The 24,847-nt window shown below is 38.7% G+C and overlaps 1 protein-coding gene across 4 annotated transcripts in view; it reads left to right on the forward strand.

Annotated features, from left to right (window-relative positions):
* Nucleotides 1–24,847, forward strand: part of celf5a (cugbp, Elav-like family member 5a) — a 290,692-nt gene that overhangs the window by 230,753 nt on the left and 35,092 nt on the right. For 2 of the 4 annotated variants that reach the window (XM_055216725.2, XM_055216724.2), the window contains exon 6: nt 16,355–16,501. In XM_055216725.2, coding sequence (XP_055072700.2) covers nt 16,355–16,501 — 147 coding nt within the window. Of the gene's footprint in view, nt 1–16,327; nt 16,502–24,847 lie in introns of all 4 variants that reach the window. The other 2 variants (XM_055216723.2, XM_055216722.2) reach the window with 1 other exon arrangement.

Genomic DNA, 24,847 nt, shown 5'->3' on the forward strand with positions numbered 1-24,847 from the left:
ACAATAATGGGTTAAGCCATGCAGATTTGGGTCCATATCCCTGTAAAACAGTTAATTACATTAATTAATTTAATTAATTTTTTTTCTTCTATGTCAGAAAATTTCAGTGTGTATTGTGCACATACATAAAGTTAAGTATAATCTTTTGGCATGTCTGTTGCATTTTGTTAAGGTATTTAAAATTATTTGACATAATATTAACACTTATTGACATTTTTTGACAAGTTCAATTTGTAGCACTTTAGTTGAGGTCAAGAAAAATATTCATGATGCTGTTATAAAACTATTTGACAGAGTATTAACACTTAATTACTTTAAATGACAGTTTATGTAATGTTAACCCATAAAGCTAGATAGTTTCTTAAGTTTGATCATTATTCTGCTATGTCATGTTTATGACAGATATGATGTATTGGTTTATGTCAAGTTCTCATAACAAAGACATCTCAAACAATGTCATCTTTGCATTAAAAATGATATAATTGAACAAATGAAACTTAATGACAGTAGTCATAAATGTGCATAAAATCTCCTTCATGTTCATGACTCGTGTCTTATGAACACCCCTTCAAGTAAAGTGTTACCAAATTTTTTTATGTTAAACACAAATTAAGATATTTTTAACAAAGTTTGTAACAAAGCAGATCTGGGGCACCATTGACTAGTAGGACAGAACAATAATATGGAAGTGAATGGTGCACCTGATCTGTTTGGAGCATATAATGAGATGAGTGCCATGGCTATATACTTTTGACACGTTTATTGTCTTCTAGCTTCCCTGACCTGCGTTTATTCCTCTTTCTCTCTCTTTCTGTCTCTCTCTCTCTCTGTCTCTTTCTCTCTCGCTCTCTCTCTATCTCTCTCTCTCTCTCTCTGCAATGTCTAATGACCTGCGCATTCTTGAGGACGTTCTGAAGTTGTGTTTGACTTGACGCGAAGCTGATAGATTATCGGAAGATAATGCGCATGTTGTTAAAAACGCGCCGTGCAAATGAGCGGTAAAAACCCAGTCGGCAATTTCGTACTCAAGAAAGTATGAATCCTACCTTTCATAGGAATGAAACACTCGCTTCGCGTCAGTGGAAAGTGGTCGCTTAAATATGACCAGGGGTTTCTTTCATAAGATTTGAACTGAGGCGGGTCTGCGGGCGCCTGTCTGTCCGTCTCCATGGTTTTTTTTGCGCGTTCCCCCGCCCATCAATCATCCGTTGCGCGTCTTTATCACCTTGCTTTTTTTAAATATTTTTTTACTCAGTAACGGATAAGATTTGAAATGTAGCGAAGTACAATACTTTAAACAAAACATACTTAAGTAAAAGTAAAAGTACAGATTTTATACTCAAATAAGTAAAATTACACAAAAAAACTACTCAATTACACTACAGTAACGTGAGTAAATGTAATTTGTTACTTTCCACCTCTGTATAATTGTGACATAAAAAATGTAAAAAAGATCAACCCAGTAACTTAGTTTTGGTAAACCATTCTCTGCAAGCATGTGAAAAAGTAGGTACTTGAAATTTGGCTCCCCTTGTGATGTCAAAAAGGGATAATACCGCCCCTTAATCTGCACTGTCCAATCACGGCACTGCCATTTAGTGCAGAGTTTAGCTCATTTGCATTTTAAAGGACAAACCCAAAAATTGTACATTTTTGCTCACACCTACAAAGTGCTAATTTCAACATGCTATAATAAATTAGCTAAAACTTCAAATACATACTCTGGGGACACCAAAGATTTATTTGGCATCTTAAAAAAGTCTTGTGAAATGTCCCCTTTAATGCAATTAAAGTGAATGGTGACCACGACTGCACAATTTTTTAGGAAAGAAATAAAAAACAATGACGTGGGTATCAGTTTGTTACTCATGGAAAATTAGCATTTGAATGTGACCCTGTCTGTGAAATTCATAATCTGTCTGTAATAAAGTTTCATAATCTCATTATGAGGAGCATCAAAGTTTGACATGATTTTACTCAGTCAATAATGTTAAAGATATCAAGGTTATTTTTCTGTACATTATGTAGGATGATTTTATATAGAAAACAGTAAATAACAAAAAATGACACATAGTTTGTGTGAGAAAATACCAAATGTTTTGTTCCGCATGAACTGTACCATTCAAACGGAGCAAAGGGCAAAAGGAGATAGATCTATGGTGTGCTTTGCTCTCATTATAACCTTTAGGGTCAACTGTGATGCGAATGATTCAGGGACATTGAAATGTAAACCACAGCCCAAAAATCTTCACCTCACACACACTCAGACATCCTTTTCTCGCTTTCTTTCTCTCCCCTGTCTCTCTCCTCCATTCATCCTCCCGGGACACAAGGCAATAGACTTGTTTACCTCACCTTTCACCACATTGACTGGTGAATTATTCATTGGCATGTACTAAAGGTGGGAGTGGAGGACAGAGAGAGAGCAAGAAAGAGAGAGAGAGAGAGAGAGGGTGCAAGATAGAAAAATGAAAAGAGAGAGGAAAGCGAGCAGGATGCTCATGGGAAAGGAATGGAAAGGTTTATCGTCATCTCGAAAAGCAAATTGATTTTGGAAAACCTCCCCGGCCTCCATTCTCTTGAGTCTGAAGTTGCGGGGGGAGGAGTCAAGACTCGTGAGGCTCCCAGGTGCCAAAGTGAGATGCTTAGCTGAGATAATGCTGTTCTTCTGGATGCAGGGCTTGATGAAGTACTGTACTCGTCCATCTGTGCACCCTTCAGATGAAGACCAGCAGAACTTAACAAACTTAATGAAAACACCCAGCAGCCACTTGCGGCCCGCCCTCCCCCTCTCTGCGGCCCACGTCTGCTTTCAACAATATAGCATAATCTGGCCCGCCGAAAGATTTTTATTCACTTTGTTTCATAATTATTTGCGTGTTAAAGATGAGTCAAGGCATTTCTTACTTTCCAAAGTGCTCGAGAGGTCATGTTGCATGACATCTTCTGTTGCTACGCAGCTATGAATGTATTTATACATTTGTCCATATAATATAATAATAATAAACTCATCCAAACTATGGCACAAATGTAACTAACACAAATGTAACTCTGGAAATTATGTTGGTGACTAAAAGCATCCAAAATAAACCAAAACTCTGTTATATTTTATTATTTGAAGTGCAGTCACCCTTTGCCTAGAAATTGCTGAACCATATGCGTGTCATTTTTTTCAAGAAGCTTCTTAAATGTTCAATTTAGGATGAATTTTAAAGAGTATAGATGGAGTTCATATTTAATCTGGGCTCTTATTGGCTGCTTTTTCTTCAATATTAAGTATAAGTCATCTATTTAAAAAATAATATTTTAAAATAAAATTTTAGTTTTCTAATAACAAAAATTAATCTGTTTGGCACGGGTATATTTTTGTCTACAAAAGTAATTTTAAGCATTTAACCATACACCTTCAGCTTAAATTATTTATAAGATCATAGTTCGCATTTTAGTCAAGTGTGTCCAAACTTTTGGCCAGTATTGTGCATATAAATAAAGTTAATTATAATCTTTTGTGTCTGTGGCATTTTATTAAGGTATTACAGGGCTGGCCCAAGGCATAAGCGAACTAAGCGACTGCTTAGGGCCCCGTGGCCACCAGGGGGCCCCCAATCGTTTTTTTTCAATTAAATAACTTGTACAAGTAATATAAATGAATGAATGTATGTGTCATACTGTAGTCCATTAACATACATTTGAGGAATGGAGGACTAAAAAAACAACATAACGTTTTATGCTGCACCGTTTGTAAGTCGTCCTCCGTCTCCGCGTGCGCGCTTAAGTGCACTCAGTAGTGGACACATGTGGAGACGCGTTTCAGCAAAGCAAAAAAAAAGCAAGCGAACATAAAATCATTCTGTTCTTGACAGGGCACTTACAAACAAAATGATCTCCACAGTACTCTTTCTCCAATAAAACATTTGTTTATGTCTTAGGTTTATGTATAGGTTAGGCAGAAACCAGGTCTGTGCTTCTCTTAAAGAGACAGTAACCTCAATTAACCTACTTAAGTCTGTGTCATTAATGTGAATCAAACAATCCCAGACAACGAGAAAATCACTTTTGTAGCTCTAAAAAATAATAATTGTATTTAATTCATACAATAAAGACAGCGTTATGATTCATTTGATTTGATTTCTGAACCTAATGCTAATTTTAGACCTTACTTAATGTGCAACTTTGTTCTTTTTATAAACGTTTGAAATTTCTTTATTTTTTTTATTAAAAAGGGTGGTGGGAGGGGCCCCCCAAACAAATTCTGCTTAGGGCCCCTAAGAGGCTCGGGCCGGCACTCAGGTATTATTTGACATAGTATTAACACTTATTGATGGTATTAACACATTTTAATGGCAAGTTCAATTTGTAGCACTTTAGTTGAGGTCAAGAAAAATATTAATGATAATGTTATAAAACTATTTGACAGGGTATTAACACTTAATTATGTTTAAATGACAGTTTATTGTAATAAAACCCATAAAGTTTCTTAAGTTTGATAATTATTCTGCTATATCAGGTTTATGACAGATTTATGACAGTTATGATGTATTGTTTTATGTCAAGTTGTCATAACAAAGAAATCTCAAACAATGTCATATTTGCATTAAAAATGACAATTGAACAAATGACACTTCATGACAGTAGTCATAAATGTGCATAAAATCTCCTTCATGTTCATGACACATGTCAGTCTTATGAACACCCCTTCAAGTAAAGTTTTACCAGGTTATGTAACTTTGACTTCCCATTCAAAAGTCTTAAGATCAATTTCACTTATTATTATGATTATTTTCTGCATATTACTATAATAGCAAATTCATTAAAACTGTGGAATTAAAGAGTTGGAAGTCAATACTGTTTAAAAAAATTCCAAAATAAACCAAACAGAACACTTGGTTGTAAAATGGTGGTATAAAATGTATAAAAAAATGTATAATAGTTCATAAATATATTCAGAAATTGTATTTGTTAGTTAGGTGCAAGGTTTTAATAGGCCTACATTTTTTAAGATACATTCAAGAAAAGATTTACTTACTTTTATAAAATAATGTATATTAAAAACCACTGCTTATATATTTTCAAGTGTTATTATACATTAAATGATAGAATTTAAATAGTACATTTAAAGAAATATTGTGCTTTTTTGAACGTTAAAAAAGCTCTGCGCCTCATCCGATGAAATTTCAGTCTCAGAAATGGCCCCAAGCCAGTTTGAGACCCCTGATGTAGTATGTAGCTCAGGAGATAGATTGCAGTTTGTCACAACGCACATGCGTCGAACATCTGTGTACATGTACGAGTCAAATAAACTATGCTTTGCAAGGCTGTGCATTCATGTGCGTACGTTCACATACACGTAAAAAAAACAAAATAAACTCCGGGATTTAGTTATGTAATGGAGCGTTTGGACCTAAAAGTTGTGGCGTGACATAACAAGCGGATGGGTTAAGGCAGACAAAGCTTTCCAGTGTAAAATAGCCTAGAAATGCCTTACTTGTATTTAAGTCTGCACATGAAACCTGCAAAGAAATTTCCTTTTTTTAAATGTACCTATTCACCTTTAACAAAAACACCCACAAGGCTCTCATGCCCTCTTTTACGCTTTCATTGAAATCACACACAGCTCGTACTGTATTTATTACAACACCAAGTCCAGTCAAGAAACGAAAGCTAATTCATTTAAAGTATTCATGCATATAGCCTCCTAATAATGAAGTGCTTGTGGGCAGCGATAAAACTGGCCTTATTGCTCGACTTCATAAGCCAGTCACATCTTATATTGCTCACAATCACATTTATGTTGCATTATTTTTATGTGCACATTTGTATGCATGCATGCACACATACAGTGCAATGTTTCTGTCATGAGCAGAGGTCAGATCCGCACAAACTGATCTAATTATCCAGCTATGGAAGCCTGGGCTGAAAGCATTTGCATGCTTTACTTGTGTATGCATGAATCTATGCATGTAGTATACACACATGGAGCATAAATTATATATTTGCATTCAAGTTCAAATAATTTTACACTTTCATTGATGAATTGCTAAAAGAGACCAGCAGAGGGGTGTCCAATCGAACCCGGGTTCAGCCTAAGCAATCAAACCAAATGCCTTTGGGTGAATGTACACTGTGTGCGTATGTGAGACAGAGATGGTTCGAGGTAGGGGTTTGATATATTCTTTATTCCGCGCACGCTTGCCCCCTGAGCCACCACACTCCCACCCTTCGCGCTCCGGACATGGCGCAATTAAAAATTTAAACCGCCGTGCGGTAAAGCAAATTGCCGAGCTTCGGGAAGGCCTTGTAGAATGGAGGACCAGGGACAAAATTACGCCCGGGAAAGGTTGGGGGGTCAAGGAACTCTAGCCCCCTGTTTCAGTCTCATTTCCACCTGAGTGTGTACACGAGGGATTGAGCGTATTTTAACAAATACAGGAAAATGAAACTGCAGCAGCTATCTGATATTACAATCTACCCGGTTTGGAAGAGTGTGTGCCTCCGACCGATTGCCAATGTTTGTGGTTGAATGGCAATGTGTTCAGCTGTATTTTCATTTCCTTATGACTAGGCTGTATTAGAAAATATACAATAGCAACTGTTGGCTACACAATCAAGTGATATGAGATGTTTTTGGCATGAGCTCCATTATGTCAAGCTGCTAATTTGCATTATTATGTTTTGGTAAAACTTACAATAAGGTTGCGTAACAATAAGGTTGTATAATGATTGTATTTTTTTTAAGTTATGCTTAATGCATTAGCTAACATGAAATAACAATGAACAACTATAGCATTTATTAAACTTATTTTATGTTAATTTCAGCATTTTCTCATATATTTCAAAAATATTTTCTAATATTTCAATACAAAAGGTGTAACTGTTAACAATAGTTAATAGTTAAAGGATTAGTCAATTTTCTTAAAAGAAAAAAAATACAGATAATTTACTCACCGCCATGTCATCCAAAATGTTGATGTCTTTGTTCAGTCGAGAAGAAATTATGCTTTTTTGAGGAAAACATTCCAGGATTTTTCTCATTTTAATGGACTTTAATGGACCCCAACACCTTTTAATGTTTTAATGCAGCTCAAAATTGCAGCTTCAAAGGACTCTAAATGATCTCAAACGAGGCATAAGGGTCTTATCTAGCGAAACAATTGTCATTTTTGGCAAGGAAAATAAAAAATATGCACCTTAAACCACAACTTCTCGTCTTCCTCCAGCTGTGTGACGCGCCAGTGCGACCTCACGTAATTGCGTAATGACGTCAAAAGGTCACGTGTTACATGTATGAAACGCACATTTGCGGACCATTTTAAACATAAACTGACACAAAGACATTAATTAGTATCATTCAACATACAACAAGGTCGGAACGGTCCTCTTTCTCAACACTGGGGCGTAGTTTCGCATACGTCCTCCGTGACATCTTGACGTGATGACGTATTGTGTGACGTCGCGCTGGCTCATCACAGGACTGGAGGAAGACAAGAAGTTGTTGTTTAAAAGTGCATATTTTTTATTTTTCTTGGCAAAAATTACAATCGTTTTGCTAGATAAGACCCTTATGCCTCGTTTGGGATCATTTAGAGTCCTTTGAAACTGCAATTTTAAACTGCATTAAAACTAAAAAGTGTTGGGGTCCATTAAAGTCCATTAAAATGAGAAAAATACTGAAATGTTTTCCTCAAAAAACATCATTTCTTCTCGACTGAACAAATAAAGACATCAACATTTTGGATGACATGGTGGTGAGTAAATTATCTGGATTTTTTTTAGAAAATGGACTATTCCTTTAAGGGGACCAATAATGCAAAATCCACTTTTACAAACCGTTTGGACATAAATGTGTGTTGGCTGTACATTAAAAAAATCCACCCTCTCCTTTTTTTATTCCCTGTTATACCAAAGCAGTCTCATTAAATATATTTTTAATGTGATGTCACACTGATAAAGCCCCACCCACGGCAACTGACTGACAGGTCTGCATTAACATAGTTTCCGCCCTCAGCATGTTGTACGCTGTCCATATCTCAATAGTGAGATATTATTGACTGTATTCACAGGAATCAGATCTATTTAAACTAAAAGCAGCCACCGTCTCTTTTGGTGAGTGAGGAATCTATGAGGAGCAGTAGCTCATTTGCATTTAAAGGTACATCCATGAAAGCATCGTGTTTTTGCTGTTTTCATTTCTGTACCAATTTTAGTATTTTTTGCTAAAACATTCAGGGCACATCTGAGACTTATCTTGTAAAAGTGGGCATAATAGGTGTCCTTAAATGTACAATGAATTACAGTTGTATTGGCATTACCTTACATTAACAAAGATTAATAAATGCTGAAAAACTATATTGCTCATTGTTAGTTCATGTTAGCGAATGCGTTTACTAATGTTAACAAATAAAACCTTATTGTAACATTTTATGACATCTAAATAAAGTCTGAACTTTTTTATATTTTATTATATATTTAGTATTCAGGTAGTTCCCATAGTACACATCTAGTGAATTACATTCACCGATTGAATTTTTGTCATTTCGTCATTGCCAGCATTTTATAAAAGGCTTTTAAAGCTATGTTTTACAATGATATGACCATGGTGAAGGCAATACAACCCTAATATTTTCAGTCTATACAAAGTTTACATGAGATGAGATGCACTGCCAAGCTTTTCCAATCTGCTGGTTCTCATATCAGAGGATAGTGCAAGATAATCCATACTTATTGCCTTATTCAAAGTTAATGCCCGGAGACAGATGTGTAGAGTTAAAGTAATATCAGATATATGGCTTAGTTAGTGTCGTTTACGACCCACGTCCACACAGAGACCTCCAGAACCGGAACGGCACCCCCTGCGTCGCGGCTTCTCGTAAAGACGGTCCATCGCTTTGATTTTTAGGCCCTGTTTTTCCTCTTTTCCTCCGCAGAGCTACACTTTTTATTCCCACACTCTCTCTCTTTCTCTCTCTCCTGAATCCATTTCGCTGGGCCCTGGGCCTGTGGGAATTCCAGCGGGTGCTCAGCGGCTTAAAATTTAATGAGAGTTTTTACTTCACAGATCAAGCACCACTCTCTCTCTCTCTCCCTCTCTCTCTCCCTCCCTCTCTCTCTCTATCACTTTTTCTTACAAACACAGAGCTTATATCTTGCCGTACCAACAAGCCCTCAACCCTGATACTCAAAGCAAAATTAAAGCAAACAGTCGAGAAAGGATAAGACAAACACCAGATTTTGGTAAATCTGAAAACGACAGATTTTGAAATTTCGTCAGGTTTAAGCTGCAGCTGTAGGAACACGCAATGGATATATGTACAAAAACGTTTGGGATTACACTTTTTTTAACAGTGTAAAGGTCACATTTAGGGGGCGTGCACACCAAAGCTTTTAAATGTGGCTAAAAAACGCCTGGAGGACGCCAAATGCCAGCTGCTTTGTCAGCTGAGCGTTTTGGTAGCTGTGATACTTCTGCTTTGTTTATCAGTCGTTGTACGATGTGCCGGTTGGTTGTTGTGATATTTGTCCAGCCTCTCCTCCACTGTGATTGGACAGCTGTGTGAGAAGTGACATTGACGAGCGGAGCTTTTCACCCAAAGTTGAATAAGTGGCGACTTTCAACGTGGAAAAAACTGCTAGCTGCTGGCTTTTTAAAAAAAATGCAGCGCTTCCATTGGAAACAATTGAAAACATGTGCCGACCGCGGGCATAATGCTTTGGTGTGCACTCCCCCTTAGTGTTTTTAGTACTCTGTAGGAACAGAGGAGAAAACATTTTATCAGTTTCGTGTTCAAGAATTTGAACGTTAAACATAGCAACATTTAAAGGAATAGTCTACCCTTTTGCCATATTAAACTATGTTATTACCTTAACCTAGACGAATTAATACATACTTATCTTTTGCGTTATGTGTTAGCATTTAGCCTAGCCCCATTCATTCCTATGGTACCAAAAAAAAGTTTTATTTTGTGGCACCATACTTACTGGTATAACTCCTCATGTAACAGTCTTTAAATAGGGAAAACTCGGAAGTGTTTGGTGGCTTCACTGTTTGGTACCATAGGAATGAATGGGTCTAGGCTAAATGCTAACACATTAACGACGCGCTGTACAGTGCACGCATTGAAAAAGATAGATATGTATTAATTTGTCTAAGTTGAGGTAATAACATAGTTTAATATGGCAAAAGGGTAGACTATTCCTTTAATATTTGAAGGGTCTTTTAGTGCACTCATGCTATGTGGCCAACAAAATGTTTCATTGCATGACAGTCGAAGTAACCAATATGTTTAGATTTTAAAACAAAAATGAAGTGGGTACAATTGTAAGATATTGGATATAATGAGATTGACCACTCCTAATATTATGAATAGGGGACGATGCAGCGTTTAACATAGCCGCTCTGACAACAGAAGACCCGCCTTTCAGAACCAATCATCAATTGATAAAGACTGGGGGAGGGGCTTGGTGCAGCATCACATGAGGCACTTGCCAACCTGTACGCTGAAAAGAAAAATAATGGACTGTAGGTTTTCAATTAATGCTAAACTGGGACATCCTTGAGTGTAAAAAACACCAACAACTTAATCTCCCAAGCAAGAAATTTATCAGTGAAAAATGATGCTGCAGGTCCCCATGCCATCCTTTGAAATATCTCACCAGTAAAAATTCCTAAAACTCCCCCGAGGTTTTACCCAGAAATCATTTAAACTGCTTTGGTGATAAAACCTGAAGGGGTACAAGATAAAACTTTTTGGGAGATTTCAGGCTCTTGCGTTTGGAAACCGCATATGATTCCTGACTCATATCCAGCAAGGGTCCATGTGGTTTCATCATCCAGCATGTCTAATGAACAGTGGCTGAATGCCTCGATAGTGTCCCTGTCAATGCTAAACTGTAAAGGAAACAATACAAAGCACAGTTTTGGAAAGGCTGGGGGCGTGAAAGTTCAAACAGAGCGAAATCGAAAATCAAATCTACATTTATCTTCCCAAGCGATTATCTTTCGCCGTGTTTCTGGCAAACCTTACGAACGCCCACAGGAGTGAAGCTGTGTGCTCGGAGCCAAAGTTGTTAAGCTTAGATGTGCAAAGTTATTGCCTTGTCGTTGGTTCGAAGTATTTTGGGAGGAAAGAAAGAGAGCACAATAGTGAGCACCCACTTTTTTGCCACCATCATTCTGGTGACTCCACTGAAGTCATTTGGATTACTTTAATGATGGATGCATGTGCTAGGGTGAATAAATTATGAGAGAAAATATCTTTTTTTGTGAACGATTCCTTTTACAATCTCAGAGCTCATGGTATGTCTGTCCATAAAGTTTTTTTTAATACTTGTCCAACATGGACTTCAGGCAAAAGTAATAGCCCCCATTCATCACACGACTCGTACCCTCACCAGATATCCCCCATATTGTGGCCACTTGTCAACGTTTTCACGTCAGCTTCAAGGAGCTTCTTATCTTGCCTGATGCACAACCTTTCTCCACAGTCATATTCCGGCCTTTTCGCCAAAATCGATTCCGCTGGTTTTTTCTTCGGACAGCGGTGTGAGAACAGGGGATGTTGTAGTCTGATAAAGGTCAAGTGTTGTTGAGTCATCGGGAGATTCATAATGAATGTGAGCGCGGCTCTCGCGGCAGGTGTTTCATTACCGCGGTACGGAGAGAATGAGAGGGCTAGACTTAGAAACCTGCACTTCCAAGGTCAAAACTTGATCGTTGGTGGCCTTGTCAATCTTTAAACACACCATGTCTTGATCCGTTTGATATTTCAGGAGTAATGTAATGTCAAATAACAAATCTGATAGAGATTTGTAAAATAGGGTGCCTGAGGGCCACGGTGATACTGAAAAGGATTGTGTCAATCTACTGATATAACAAAATTGACATACAGTTGGGCACAAGAGAGACATTATAAACATGAAATGAGCGTTTTATTTGAATTTTTGCCTTTTTGTAAAGCATACATTTAGTGAATCCCTTTGTATCTGTGTTATCCCTACTGAAAAAATCCAGCTAAGACCAGCAAAAGCAAGTAGCTGGTTTTAGCAGGTTTAAGGCGGCAGTAGCTGGTTTAAGCTGGTCTTCCCAGCCTGGCAAAGCTGGTCGAGCTGGTGGGTCAGCTGGTGTTCCAGCATTACCAGCTAAGTCCAGCTAGACCAGCTTAGTCCAGCTAGACCAGCTTAAAAGTGACCAAAACACGGCTAGACCAGCTTGCTACACCAGCAATGGGAGACCAGCTAAAACCAGCCCACCAGCTTATGCTGGTCTTAGCTGGATTTTTCAGTAAGGATATTAAAGGAATGTTCCACTCTCATAAAAAAAGTTTTAGGCCCGCCTAAGCTGGGAAACCTTACTGCCTTAACTAGGTCATCCAAAAAATGAATTTCGCTGCACAAAAGGCCGTCAAGTGCAAAGGCCGTCCATCTTGGAGCGCCCACCTTAACAAACATCCAGGGTTTCCCGCAAAAAAATTGTTAATTTCGTTCTTTGTTCAGTCAAGAAGAAATTACGTTTTTAAAGGAAAACATTCCAGGATTTTTCTTCATATAGTGGACCTCAACAGTTTACAGTTTCAATGCAGCTTCAAAGGGCTATAAACGATCCCAACTGAGGCATACAGGTCTTAATTAGTAAACCGATTGTCAAATTGCACTTTTAAACCAATCTTGTGCTAGCCGTGTGACGCACCAGCTTGACCTTACGTGTTTTGTAATCATCTCGAATATATATGACATATGCGAAACTACCGCCCCAGTGTTTACAAGTGTGGAGAAAGGACCGTTCCGACGTTGTTGTATGTGGAATGACAATAATTCAGGCATGAAAATCCCTCACCTTTCGGTGAAATTCGCCGTTTTGAAGCCAAAAAAAGTGACCCACGTGAATTGTGTAGATTCGTTGAGAAAACATTTTTTGGGGGGGTATGCGCACGTTGTTTGTAGACGCGCCCTTCGCCATCATCCAACATGTATCCCAGACATTAGGTGTGTTTGAGTCATGCTGTGTTGCAAAAATCGACAGGCAGGCAGGTGACATCAAAGAATCACGAGAGTGAATCGAGAAGTACGAAGAAAGTCTGCTTTCGACCGGCTCTCGCGCTCCTGTGATGTCATTCGTCATACACGCTTTGTTGAAGATGTGTAGAGCGACTGCCTTCGGGATGTAAAGTCAACACAAAATGCTGTAAAACCATAACTGTAGAATTCTAAGGCGTCAATCAATAAAAACAACATATATACACAGACTGACATTGCAAAGTGATCTAAAAGATTTTTTGTTGGAATGGATTGGAACGAATGATGGACATACTCCTCGCTTGTAAGTCGTATTGGTCTACTAGTCTACAGCTGTAAGTACTTAAATGTAAATATGGTGAAACTGAAAAATATTGCATGGAATGCTGTAATAGGAACATAATGTTACTAATACTGTTAATAAGAAAGTTTACAGTTTACAGTAAGATTTAAGCCATTTTAGACTATTTGAGCGACAAAGATGCTAAAGTTAACTGTTTTCTGTGCGCATACGCGCACAAACTCCAAAGCCCACGCACTGACACGCGTTTCAAAAATCAGGCAAACACATAATTTCTTTGGGCTTGACAGGAGATACGCACAAACTATATTGTAATACCAAAGTCTCTGCCAGTATTCTCATAAAAACAGTTGTTTATTATATGTGAGAAGATGATCATGTGTCAGTGTATAGATCAGCGCTTCTCCACCGGTGTTAAAGGGACAGTTCCTCTTATAAGAAATGCTTATGTTTGAGTCACCATGTTAATCAAACTAAAGAGACAAAAGGAAAATCACCTTTATAGCTTTAAAAATCAATTATATTTAATTTATAGTATGAAAACAGTGTTATATTAATTTGATACCGTTTTCGGTTACTAGTCAAATGTTTACAGAGGCCACATCACCCCTCGACACGTTTTCATGCCTGATAATTAATGTCTTTGTGTCAATTTATTGTTTAAAATTGTCCGCAAGTGTGCGTTTCACATATGTAACACGTGACCTTTCGACGCGATTAGGTAATAGGTAAGGTCACGCTGGCGCCTCACACGGCTAGTGCAGCGCGAGAAGTTGTGGTACAAAAGTAGAGCCTGACCGATTTATCGTTTTGCCGATTTTATCGGCCGATATGAGCATGTCGCAGATATATCTGTATCGGCGTATAAGCCGCAGATATGCGCCGATATGAACGTTTGTTACAGAACACATTAAATGCATTTGAAAGATGTAAGTACTTGTTTGTCCAGCAGAGTGCGCCATACTGGTTGCTAATGGCGACCCAGATCACTCACTGTAGTGACACCAGCCAATCCCCCACCCCCTTCACTTCAGTTCAGTCAGTCAGTCTCTCAGTTCAGGTGGCATGGAAGCAGTCACGCAGTGTCTTCTTCACAACATTGTTACACCTGGTATTAAGACGCGCTTTGGTCGATTGTATTATAAATGGACAAGAGAGACGCATTCCCGCTTATATTTGGTGTTTTTAATCCGTCTCTTTGTCGACTTGCGAGTTAAAACGCAAGCGGGAGAAATGACGCGAGACGGAGAAATGACACGTTTAAACTACGCGCAGCCGTGCACTTATATATCACTATATGAGATTACTGCTGCTTGTGTTGTTAGGTAACATGCTCATTTCAGAGCAATTGATTCAATAAGCTCGCGCTACTCTACACCCTTGCTAAATAAAAGAGGCGGAGCGAAGACGCTTTAGTTTTATAAAAGTCTAAAGTTTGCACGGAACCCTGGGTTTGTGTTATAAAAACGTTGTGCACAACATTAAACATAGTGTACATTAGTATGTGCTCCGTCAAGCATTGTCTTCGTAACTGTGAGTGGCTAACTAATTTGAAGTACACAACTTACTGTAAAGCTAATATTAATCAATGACTTCATAAGTTTCTCTTTATAACGTTCTCGTCAAAACTGCAAATGATGCAAGTTTTATGTATTTTGTTCTCTTTGTGTTTTAAAGTTATTTATAATAAGTCAAGTTTACTGTTTAGTGCACTGATATCCAACTAATTTTGGATAATAAAGTTTATTGTTAACTTCTTGCCTATAGTACTGTACATATCTTTGTCACATCAATATAAGTGTTGGATCACCACATTTGTGAGTGATCACCACATATGTGAGTGATCATTGCATTGCATTGCATTGTATTTATTCATATACAGTATATTATGTTAAAGTATATAGTGTATTCTATGTACAGTACTTTAGTATAATATACTGTAGTATATACTGAACTATAATATACACATAAAGAATATCGGCCGATATATCGTTATCGGTCTTTTTTTACTCCCTAATATCTGTATCGGCATCGGCCCCAAAAAACGCATATCGGTCGGGCTCTATACAAAAGTGTTTTTTTTTTGGTGAAAATTATGTTCGTTTCGCTAGATAAGACGCTTATGCCTCTGTTAGGATTGTTTATAGCCTTTTAATGCGGCATTTGGAACTGTAAACTGTTGAGGTCCAATAAAATGTATTAAATGGAGAAAAATCTTGGAATGTTTTCCTCCAAAAACATAATTTCTTCTTGACAGAATAAAAGAAAATCAAAAACAGCTTGGATGACATGGGGGTGATTACAATATCAGGATTTTTTTTTATAAAAGTGAAGTATTCCTTTAATATATTATACTGATATTAAAATATTATTAAAATGCCGCACATCCAACCCGCCTCTGCTTGTTGAAAAGGTAAAAAAGTCATAGCTAAGCTGTGAACAAACAACATATAGACTCATTAACATACAAACATTTAAAATCAAGTTTTTTACAGTACTTGAATGGCTGTTTTAAAGCAGGTTACCCAAACAATCTCCCGTCTACCATTGGTCAGACAAACAGATCGTTGGTCAGACGAACAGATCGTCTAACTCAACATTATTTAGGCTAACAGGTTGCTGGGTCTGGCTGGTCGGGGTGGTCAAAGCAACCAGAGCAATGCTTGAACCATAGTTTTTAGATGTGTTGGAGAAATAAACCTACAGTACAAATGACAACAGTTTCACATTAAGCTGAGATAGGAAAACAATTTAAAGATGGTATAAAATGCATCCATCACTTTTAATCATGTAAAGTCATTTCCACTTCCAAGTTACAATAATTGAAACAAATGATCTCTTATAACAGAAATATTATGATAACATTGAATTCTTCTGTACTGAATGTATATGCAAATTCACACTAATATAATAAGGCCTGTATGTACAGTATACATTTTAACTTATAGTTGTTTGGCATGGTGCGAAGGTCTCGTTTGCAAAGCGGGAGGTTAAACACAGCCTGCCCTCTCTCCTCAGACTGGCTCCGATTCTCTCCTCCCTCAGGGTGCCTCGTCCAGCCTGGTGGTCAAGTTTGCGGACACGGACAAGGAGCGCACCATCCGCCGCATGCAGCAGATGGTCGGCCAGTTCGGCATCTTCAATCCTGCCATCGCCCTGCCGTTCAGCACATACAGCACCTACGCACACGCGGTGAGTACCCTCCCCTCTACGAGGCGCACAGAGGCCCTCACATGCCCGACACGTTTTGATTATCTCATCCGTGCCTACGCACACTCCCGTCACATGCGTGTCTGCTGCGCACGAACAGCCTGGGATGACTCAGAATAGTCCATAGGAAAATCTTCACCTGGATATTTATAGCACGCATGCTAAGTTCCTTTAGTACGGGGGAGGTTGAAATACAGCCGACAGGTTGAGCTGACACATACCCAAAACGTATCTAATGTTCATTCATGAAGGGATGTGCAGACTTGTGAACGAAAGAATTATAGTATGTAGTATTTTTTATTCACTCCTTTAAGACAAATTACCATAGTTTTATTATAATAAAAGTGTAGTGGGGATGTTGATTACAAAAAATGTCTTGAGTTTATTGTTATTCTATTGGGAAAGAAGCAGAAAATGCAATTCATTTTGTTAAATAAAAAATTGCCTGGAGGTAAAAAAAAATTAATTTAAGATACAGTAATAATATCTTAAGCAGTTTGTCTTCTTAAGAAAATGTAATGTTTTAGATATCTTTACTTAAAGGTGCAGTGTGTAAATTTTAGCAGCATCTAGTGGTGTGGTTGCGAATTGCAACCAACGGCGTAGTTCACAGCTCACCCCTTGCTTTTGAAACACATAGAGAAGCTACGGTAGCTGTCACCGGATAACCATGTCATCGTCGGAGACAACTTAGTAAAAAAATTGTCCGTTAAGGGCTTTTGTAGAAAAATAGCGGCACAAAATGGCAACTTCCGTGTATGGGGACCCTCTTTGTATGTAGATAAAAAGGTCTCGTTCTAAGGTAATAAACACATAACGGTTCATTATGAAAGGTCTTTGTACACCCCTGATAATATAGTTTTGTATATTATTTTGCATTTCTGTCAAGAGATCCTTCTAAAAATTACACACTGCACCTTTAAAAATACAACCATGCAACTAAAATGGTACAACAAAAATAATCAACTAATATACCAACAAACCTACAGCTACTGTAAACTTAGTGATACTGTGCATTTCTATTTCATTTGAAAATACAAATGAACTAAAAATACATTTATTCATGTACTGATAAATGTATGCGTGCATTTTTTACTCTTATATACCAGGATTAATTGTTAGACTCAACACAGGCTCTCGAGGCTTATCATTCGTACTAATTTTCATATTACAGACATGCATTGACAAACAAACCCACAGGAACCGCAAGGTCTGTACAAGAATAAAAACGACTTCATTATTCATGAGATGCGGACCATCCGCAGGAAATGCAAATGGTCGGAGCGTGGCATGTGAGAGCCCGGGCAGGATGGTTACTGTAGCTTCCACATTTTGGCAGGAACTTTTATCTCTTGTGTCAGAGACACTGCAGACTGCTTCTCGGTGGTTCTGACACTAATTTATAATTCACTATTCCTGCATCGTAACCCACACACGCACCACAGCCTTGTGACATTGCGTGCAATGCTGTACAAAAGATGGGAACTTATTTATGAATTTTTTATTTTTATTTTACTTTATTTTATTATTGCATTTTTTGTGATTTTCACAAAAGTTTTACAAAATTCCTTCCAGAAAATGTTCAAATAATTTCAAAGTTCAAATAATTGCATTTTTGTGAAGGAATTTGGTTCAGAAGGAGATCAGATTTAGAACGATTATCAAAACATACACAGAGTTTAAAATGAATAAATAACGTTTTGGCTTCAGTTTTTCATACATTGGGTAAGTGCATCTAGTGGATAAACGCGGTAATGCAGATTAACATAAAAATTCATCAGGAACACTTTTTTATGCTAATTTTTCTTAATTGACGAGATAACTTGTCAATGGCAGGGAAAGAGTTAACTTTAAGGACTTTTTTAAAGCTTTAACCATAAAGGGGCGAACGATGGTGTGTGTGAGGGTCTGCGTACAGTGGACGTAACACAATTTTCGTTATCAGAAGAGTGCACATGTACTGTATGTGCACCTTCAGATTTTTGAAACCCTACGTACATTGTATGCGTAGGGCGCATATTGGCCTATATGAGAATGTAGTAGCCCAGGAGATACATTGCATGCATGTGTCTGTGTACACGTACGACTTAAAGGAATAGTCTACTCATTTTCAATATTAAAATATGTTATTACCTTAACTAAGAATTGTTGATACATCCCTCTATCATCTGTGTGCGTGCACGTAAGCGCTGGAGCGCGCTGCGACACTTCGATAGCATTTAGCTTAGCTCCATTCATTCAATTGTACCATTTAGAGATAAAGTTAGAAGTGACCAAACACATCAACGTTTTTCCTATTTAAGACGAGTTGTTATACGAGCAAGTTTGGTGGTACAAAATAAAACGTAGCGCTTTTCTAAGCGGATTTAAAAGAGTAACTATATTTTATGGCGTAATAGCACTTTTGGGAGTACTTCGACTCGCCTGAAAAGTCCGCTCCCCTTCTCACTCTCATAATGGGAGAGGAAGGGTGTTACTGCGCCGAGTCGAAGTACTAAATGGTACAATTGAATAAATAGGGCTAAGCTAAATGCTATCGAAGCGTCGCAGCGCGCTCCAGCGCTTACGTGCACGCACACAGATGATAGAGGGATGTATCAACAATTCTTAGTTAAGGTAATAACATATTTTAATATTGAAAATGAGTAGACTATTCCTTTAAATAAACAATACTTTGCAAGTCTGTGCATTCGACTGTGCGCATACGTTCCCGTACACGTAAAAAACTGATTGTACTTCGTGCTTAAGTGTTAAACCTATGCGTAGCTTATGCTGTGGTCACACTAGACACACTTAGATATTTTTACTAGCTTTCTGGCCTGTTGCATTCGTATGCATATGAATAAACGTCAATGAAATGAAAAGTTGAGTGACCATGGTATTTTTCTCATATGAATGATAGTGCACCAGCTTTTTGTTGGTCATGTTTTTTTTTGCTTGGTGGTCGAAAGACGATTTACAATTGCAACAACGTACGGTAAGAAATTGACAGGTTTCCCACGGGTCCTTAAAGTCCTTGAAAGTTGGTGAATCTTGGGAAAAAATTTAAGGGAAGTTTTTGAAAATAGTTTTGAATAGTTGACACATAAAAACATCTAGAGTTACGTATGTAACTGTTGTTCCCTGATAAGGGAACGAGACGCTGCGTCTCCCCTGCCATACTTTTTGCATCCCTGTAATGCCATCTTTGCCAATATTTCAGATAGACATATATTCCTGGCTCCCGCATCACCTTGTCTTTGTCGTTAAGCCTCACCATTGGTTGAATTTGATATACACATTGACGCACTAACACCTGGAGGCGTCCCTAATGTGTCACCACAGTGACGCAGCACGAGTTCCCTCGAAAGGGAACTGTAACAATGTATCTTAAAAGTAAATTCTAAATAATATAATGACTTTGAAACTAAATAATATAATGTAAATAACGAATAATTATGGGAGTTAGGACGTTAAAATCTCTGATTCACCACTGTATTTGGTGCCCAAACATACTGGCAAAATGCACAGAATTAAGCACAAATGGACAGCTTTAATTGAGATTTTTGGCGATTATAGAACCCATAATTGTAATTTCGATTACATTTTTGATTTATTGTGCAGCCATTGAACCAAGCCATATATACTTTACACCAACTGCATTGCATCAACCTGGCAACAAGCAAGAAAACCCTAGCATTGCAGTTGTGAGTTTAAAGGGGTAAATCTAGGGTTGATCTAGTTTATCTGTCATCTCAACAATCATCTGTTTAAAAGAGCGAATTTAAAGAGTTGTTCCTGTACCCAAGCAGAACCTCAGCAAGCAAAGCATTCACACCTCCTTCATAACCAGCCAGGCAACAAAGCCACATAAGCTAAACATTCAGCCTCAGATATGGCAATGGTACATTTAGAAATGTGGAGGATGAGCAAATTAAGAGGCTTCTCCACAAACACAGCTGTGCTGAGGATTACTGGGTTCAGCTGACAGCCAGTAAATTGGATTTTAGTCGGAGCAGAGGAGGGGTGCATGCGAGCGCAAATTGGAGGGGTAATAGCACCGACAACATCGTGCCATGAGACAGATGCATTTTTTTAAAAAGGTACATCTAACTCCTAAATGTGACAAACATCTCATCATTCAGCGGCACATGAAGATGCTCAAAAAATCAGATACGGCCCCGTACTTGACTCTGGAGTGGGGAGAGGGGTGTGACATAAGACGCGATGAAAGCGAGAAACATTAATTTTCTTTCAGACGCCTCTTGTCAATACAAGCCGAACATCTTTTATCTGTTTTTTTCCCTGTCTGTGCCGCGTTTGATCTTTTCTTTTTCCGAGTGAAGCCATCTTCATTTTCGGCTTTTTTTGGGGGGGGGGGTGAATAAAAGTCTGGCTGTTGATGGAAAGCCAGAAAGATCTCTTTTGCTTCACGCCAATCACCAGAGACGGCGTGTTAGATTAATATGACGCACAAATGGCTTGAAAGCACTTCAGAAGGTTTTGAAGGCAACATTAATGAGGAGAATGTTTGTCTGTGTATTTGGGAAGGGGGGGGGGGGTTTGGGGGGTGTACGAGCTTTACCATTGACCTATATTGCCCCCTGTTGTTGAGAAATATAACACGTCAGCCATTCAAAGTGCATTAGTCATGAAATGTTAAAGATTTTTGTTGGATTTAACTTATTGTACGGAAACACAGTTGTGTAATCAAGCTGGAGTAGATTCACGCATTGGATAGTAATGCACACACTGCAAAAAAAATGACTTTCTTACTTAGTATTTTTGTCTTGTTTTCAGTATAAATATCTAAAAATTCTTAAATTAAGATGCTTTTTCTTGATGAGCAAAATGACCTAAGAAAATAAGTCTAGTTTTTAGACAAAAAAAGCCCCAAAACAATTTAAGTGAATTGGTGCTTAAAACAAGCAAAAATATCTGCCAATGGGGTGAGAAAAAAAGCTAAAAATAAGATTAATTTTTTCATAAACGCTTAATTTAAGCTAAATTTCCTCACCACATTGGCAGATAATTTTGCTTGTTTTAAGCACAAATTCACTTAAATTGTAGTGGGCACCGGCTAAACAGCCGGTGGAACATATGTAAACCAAGAATTTTCCACCCGACCCTCTATCGGGGGAAGGAGCGAATACCGTCTCCTGAAGAGTGATCCTCTGCCAATCCAGGTCGCCCGCTTACTGGCCACTTAAACTCCCGATTCACGGGATGCGGCTAAGCGGGCGGGGCGAGCTGCTGACGACCGGTTCCCCCGCGCTGCCGAGATGGAGTCCGAGGAGGGGAACGGAGGTGGTCGCCGCAGGACGCCGACGGCGAGAGGCAGACTGAGGAACCGGCGTGGTGGTTTTTACCAAGGGCAGCTCTCCTTCGCCGGGGCGTGACCACAGAGATCGCCTCAGTCTGCGCAGCGGAGCTGTACGACTCCACGGCCTCGCCGAAGAGGCCGGTCTGTGAGACAGGAGCATTCAAGAAGTTGTTCTCGCCTGCGTCCGTCAGCCAGACACAGCCAAAGGTGGCGATCTTGAACCACTGTCGTGAACATCGCACGACTGAAGGTCGCGGCCTCCCTCGTAAATCCTTGGTGAACCCGTAGCAACGTTATTGCGTGCAGGGCTGAAGCCGCCTCTCCGCATGCCTGACGGACAGCGCCCGTAACCGGACGACTATCTACAAACACGGGAGGGAAGGGTTGGGTGGTCCCTCCAGGAACGCAGCTGCATCGCAACCCCCCGCTCCACTGAAGGGTCCCTGCCCTTAGCAGCTCCATTGGTGAGGGAGGTGAGGGGTGAAAGCTGAAGCTGAACGGCCGGATGGCCGCAAACCACGTCAGCTCTTCGTGCCGTCGGGAAGAAAGGCACAGGAGCAGAGGACCGAGAGGCCCGAGCAGCTCCGAAATACCAATCACGTGGGCGGTACGGTTCGGGCGGAGAGGGGTTAACCCCTCCAACTCTACCGTTACCGCCGCTCGAGCGGGCACGGCCGCCATCTCCGGAACGACTCCACTCCGGAGGAAATTTGGACACCCCTCTGATGCTGCAGAAGTGAACGGGACCAGAAGGAGGTCCAATGGATTCGGCAGACATCGTAGAACACGACTCTGCCGTCTCCACCGGAACCTCAACCGGCTGAGGATGAAAGGCCGGTAGGTGGAGGACGCGCCCTCCGTCCTCCTCAGCGTAGTGATGCGAAGAGCGTCATGCGAGCGCTTGACAGCCGCACCATGGCGGTGTCAGCACTGCAAAGACGCGGACAGCATTCCCGTAGAAACGTCAGTCGTCTCCGCAATCCAAGAGGGTTATGCTCTCACAGAGAGAACAAAAACTCTCCACGAGCGCAGCCTCAGAGTGCTTGATGCCCAAGCATGAAGACAGCGCTCGTGACCGTAACTGGAACCCTTATACCTCTCACATCCAAGATCGCACGGACGAAAAGCAATCCTGAAAAGGACGCTGATCTCCGAATATACGAGAGAGTGGCTGTCTTTAAAAAGACACAGAGCTCTCACGTATCACTCTTTCAGGGAAATCACTCTTTAGGTGCTCAGCTGATGATGCGCACAGGGAAAGGCAACGCACACACTAAACTCAAAACAAAAAATATGCAGAGCAGTGGAATACTGCGAGCGTCCGCTGTGTTAGTACTGCTTGTCAATCAACTTCAGCAACCGTTCCCCGAAGAGCAGATAGTAGCTTCTCAGTCAGATAAAGCCGGCTTTCGAAGCGAAAAAAGCTGATTTCCCTATTTGCACGTGCGCCTTATATGCGCACCTGGCGGGGCGGCGCCAGCATTATGCAAATATCTCAATGCCAAGTTCATTGGCGTTTTAGTAGTATTCGAAGCAGATTGGTCTCTCTAAGCGAGCTCCCAATTCGTCGGTCACGACGTGACGTCGTAGTGACCGACTGAAAGGGAACCAGAAATCATCATCAACCGTTTTCTGTTTTTTGCTCCAGATTTTGTTTCCCAGAATGTTTTGATTGATGTTGTTTTTTTTTAGTTTTACTCTGTAAAGATAAAGACTTGTAAATGTTTAATGCTCATTTAACTTTGAACAAAATGTTGCCAGTAAAAAACATAAATGTTAATCTACGGTAAATTACCGGCAACCCAGCTGCAATTTCTACGGAATTGTTTTACAGTGTAGTTTTTGGCTAAAAAAGACTAATTTTCTTACGTCATTTTGCCCAATCAAAAAAATCTTGTTTTAAGAATTTTTTAATATTTCTACTGAAAACAAGACAAAAATACTAAGTTAGAAAGTCATTTTTTTTGCAGTGAAGTCTAACTACACTGCAAAAAAAAAAAAAAAAAAAAATTCTTAGTATTTTTGTTTTCAGTAAAAATATCTAAAAATTCTTAAATTAAGATGCTTTTTCTTGATGCCCAAGAAAATAAGTCTAGTTTTAGACCTAAAATATCAAATTTAAGTGATTTTGTGCAAAAAACAAGCAATAAAAACTTGAACATTTAGTTAGTGTAGTTAGACTTCACTGCAAAAAATGACTTTCTAACTTAGTATTTTTGTCTTGTTTTCATTAAAAAATATCTAAAAAATTATAAATTAAGATGCTTTTCTTGATGAGCAAAACAACCCAAGAAAATAAGTCTAGATTATAGACCAAAAATATCAAATTTAAGTGATTTTGAGCATAAAATCTGCCAATGGGTTAAGCAAATTTTTCTTGAATTTTTCTTGAATTTAGTGTTTAAGAAAAATGTTCAAGTTTTTATTGCTTGTTTTTTGCACAAAATCACTTAAATTTGATATTTTAGGTCTAAAACTAGACTTATTTTCTTGGGCATCAAGAAAAAGCATCTTAATTTAAGAATTTTTAGATATTTTTACTGAAAACAAAAATACTAAGATTTTTTTTTTTTGCGGTGTAGTTAGACTTCACTGCAAAAAATGACTTTCTAACTTAGTATTTTTGTCTTGTTTTCAGTAGACATATTAAAAAAATTCTTAAAACAAGATTTTCTTGATTGGGCAAAATGACGTAAGAAAAGCCAAAAACTATACAATTTAAGTGAATTTGTGCTTAAAACAAGCAAAATTATCTGCCAATGTGGTGAGGAAATTTAGCTTAAATTAAGCATTTATGAAAAAATAAATCTTATTTTTAGCTTTTTTTCTCACCCCATTGGCAGATAATTTTGCTTGTTTTAAGCACAAATTCACTTAAATTGTTTTGGGTTTTTTTGGTCTAAAATCTAGACTTATTTTCCTGGGTTGTTTTGCTCATCAAGAAAAAGAATCTTTATTTATTTATTTTTTGATATTTTTACTAAAAACAAGAAAAAAATACTAAGAAAATGTTTTCTTGAAAATCA

This window comes from Misgurnus anguillicaudatus, chromosome 23 (assembly GCF_027580225.2).
Source record: "Misgurnus anguillicaudatus chromosome 23, ASM2758022v2, whole genome shotgun sequence".
NCBI classification, from domain to species: Eukaryota; Metazoa; Chordata; class Actinopteri; order Cypriniformes; family Cobitidae; genus Misgurnus; species Misgurnus anguillicaudatus.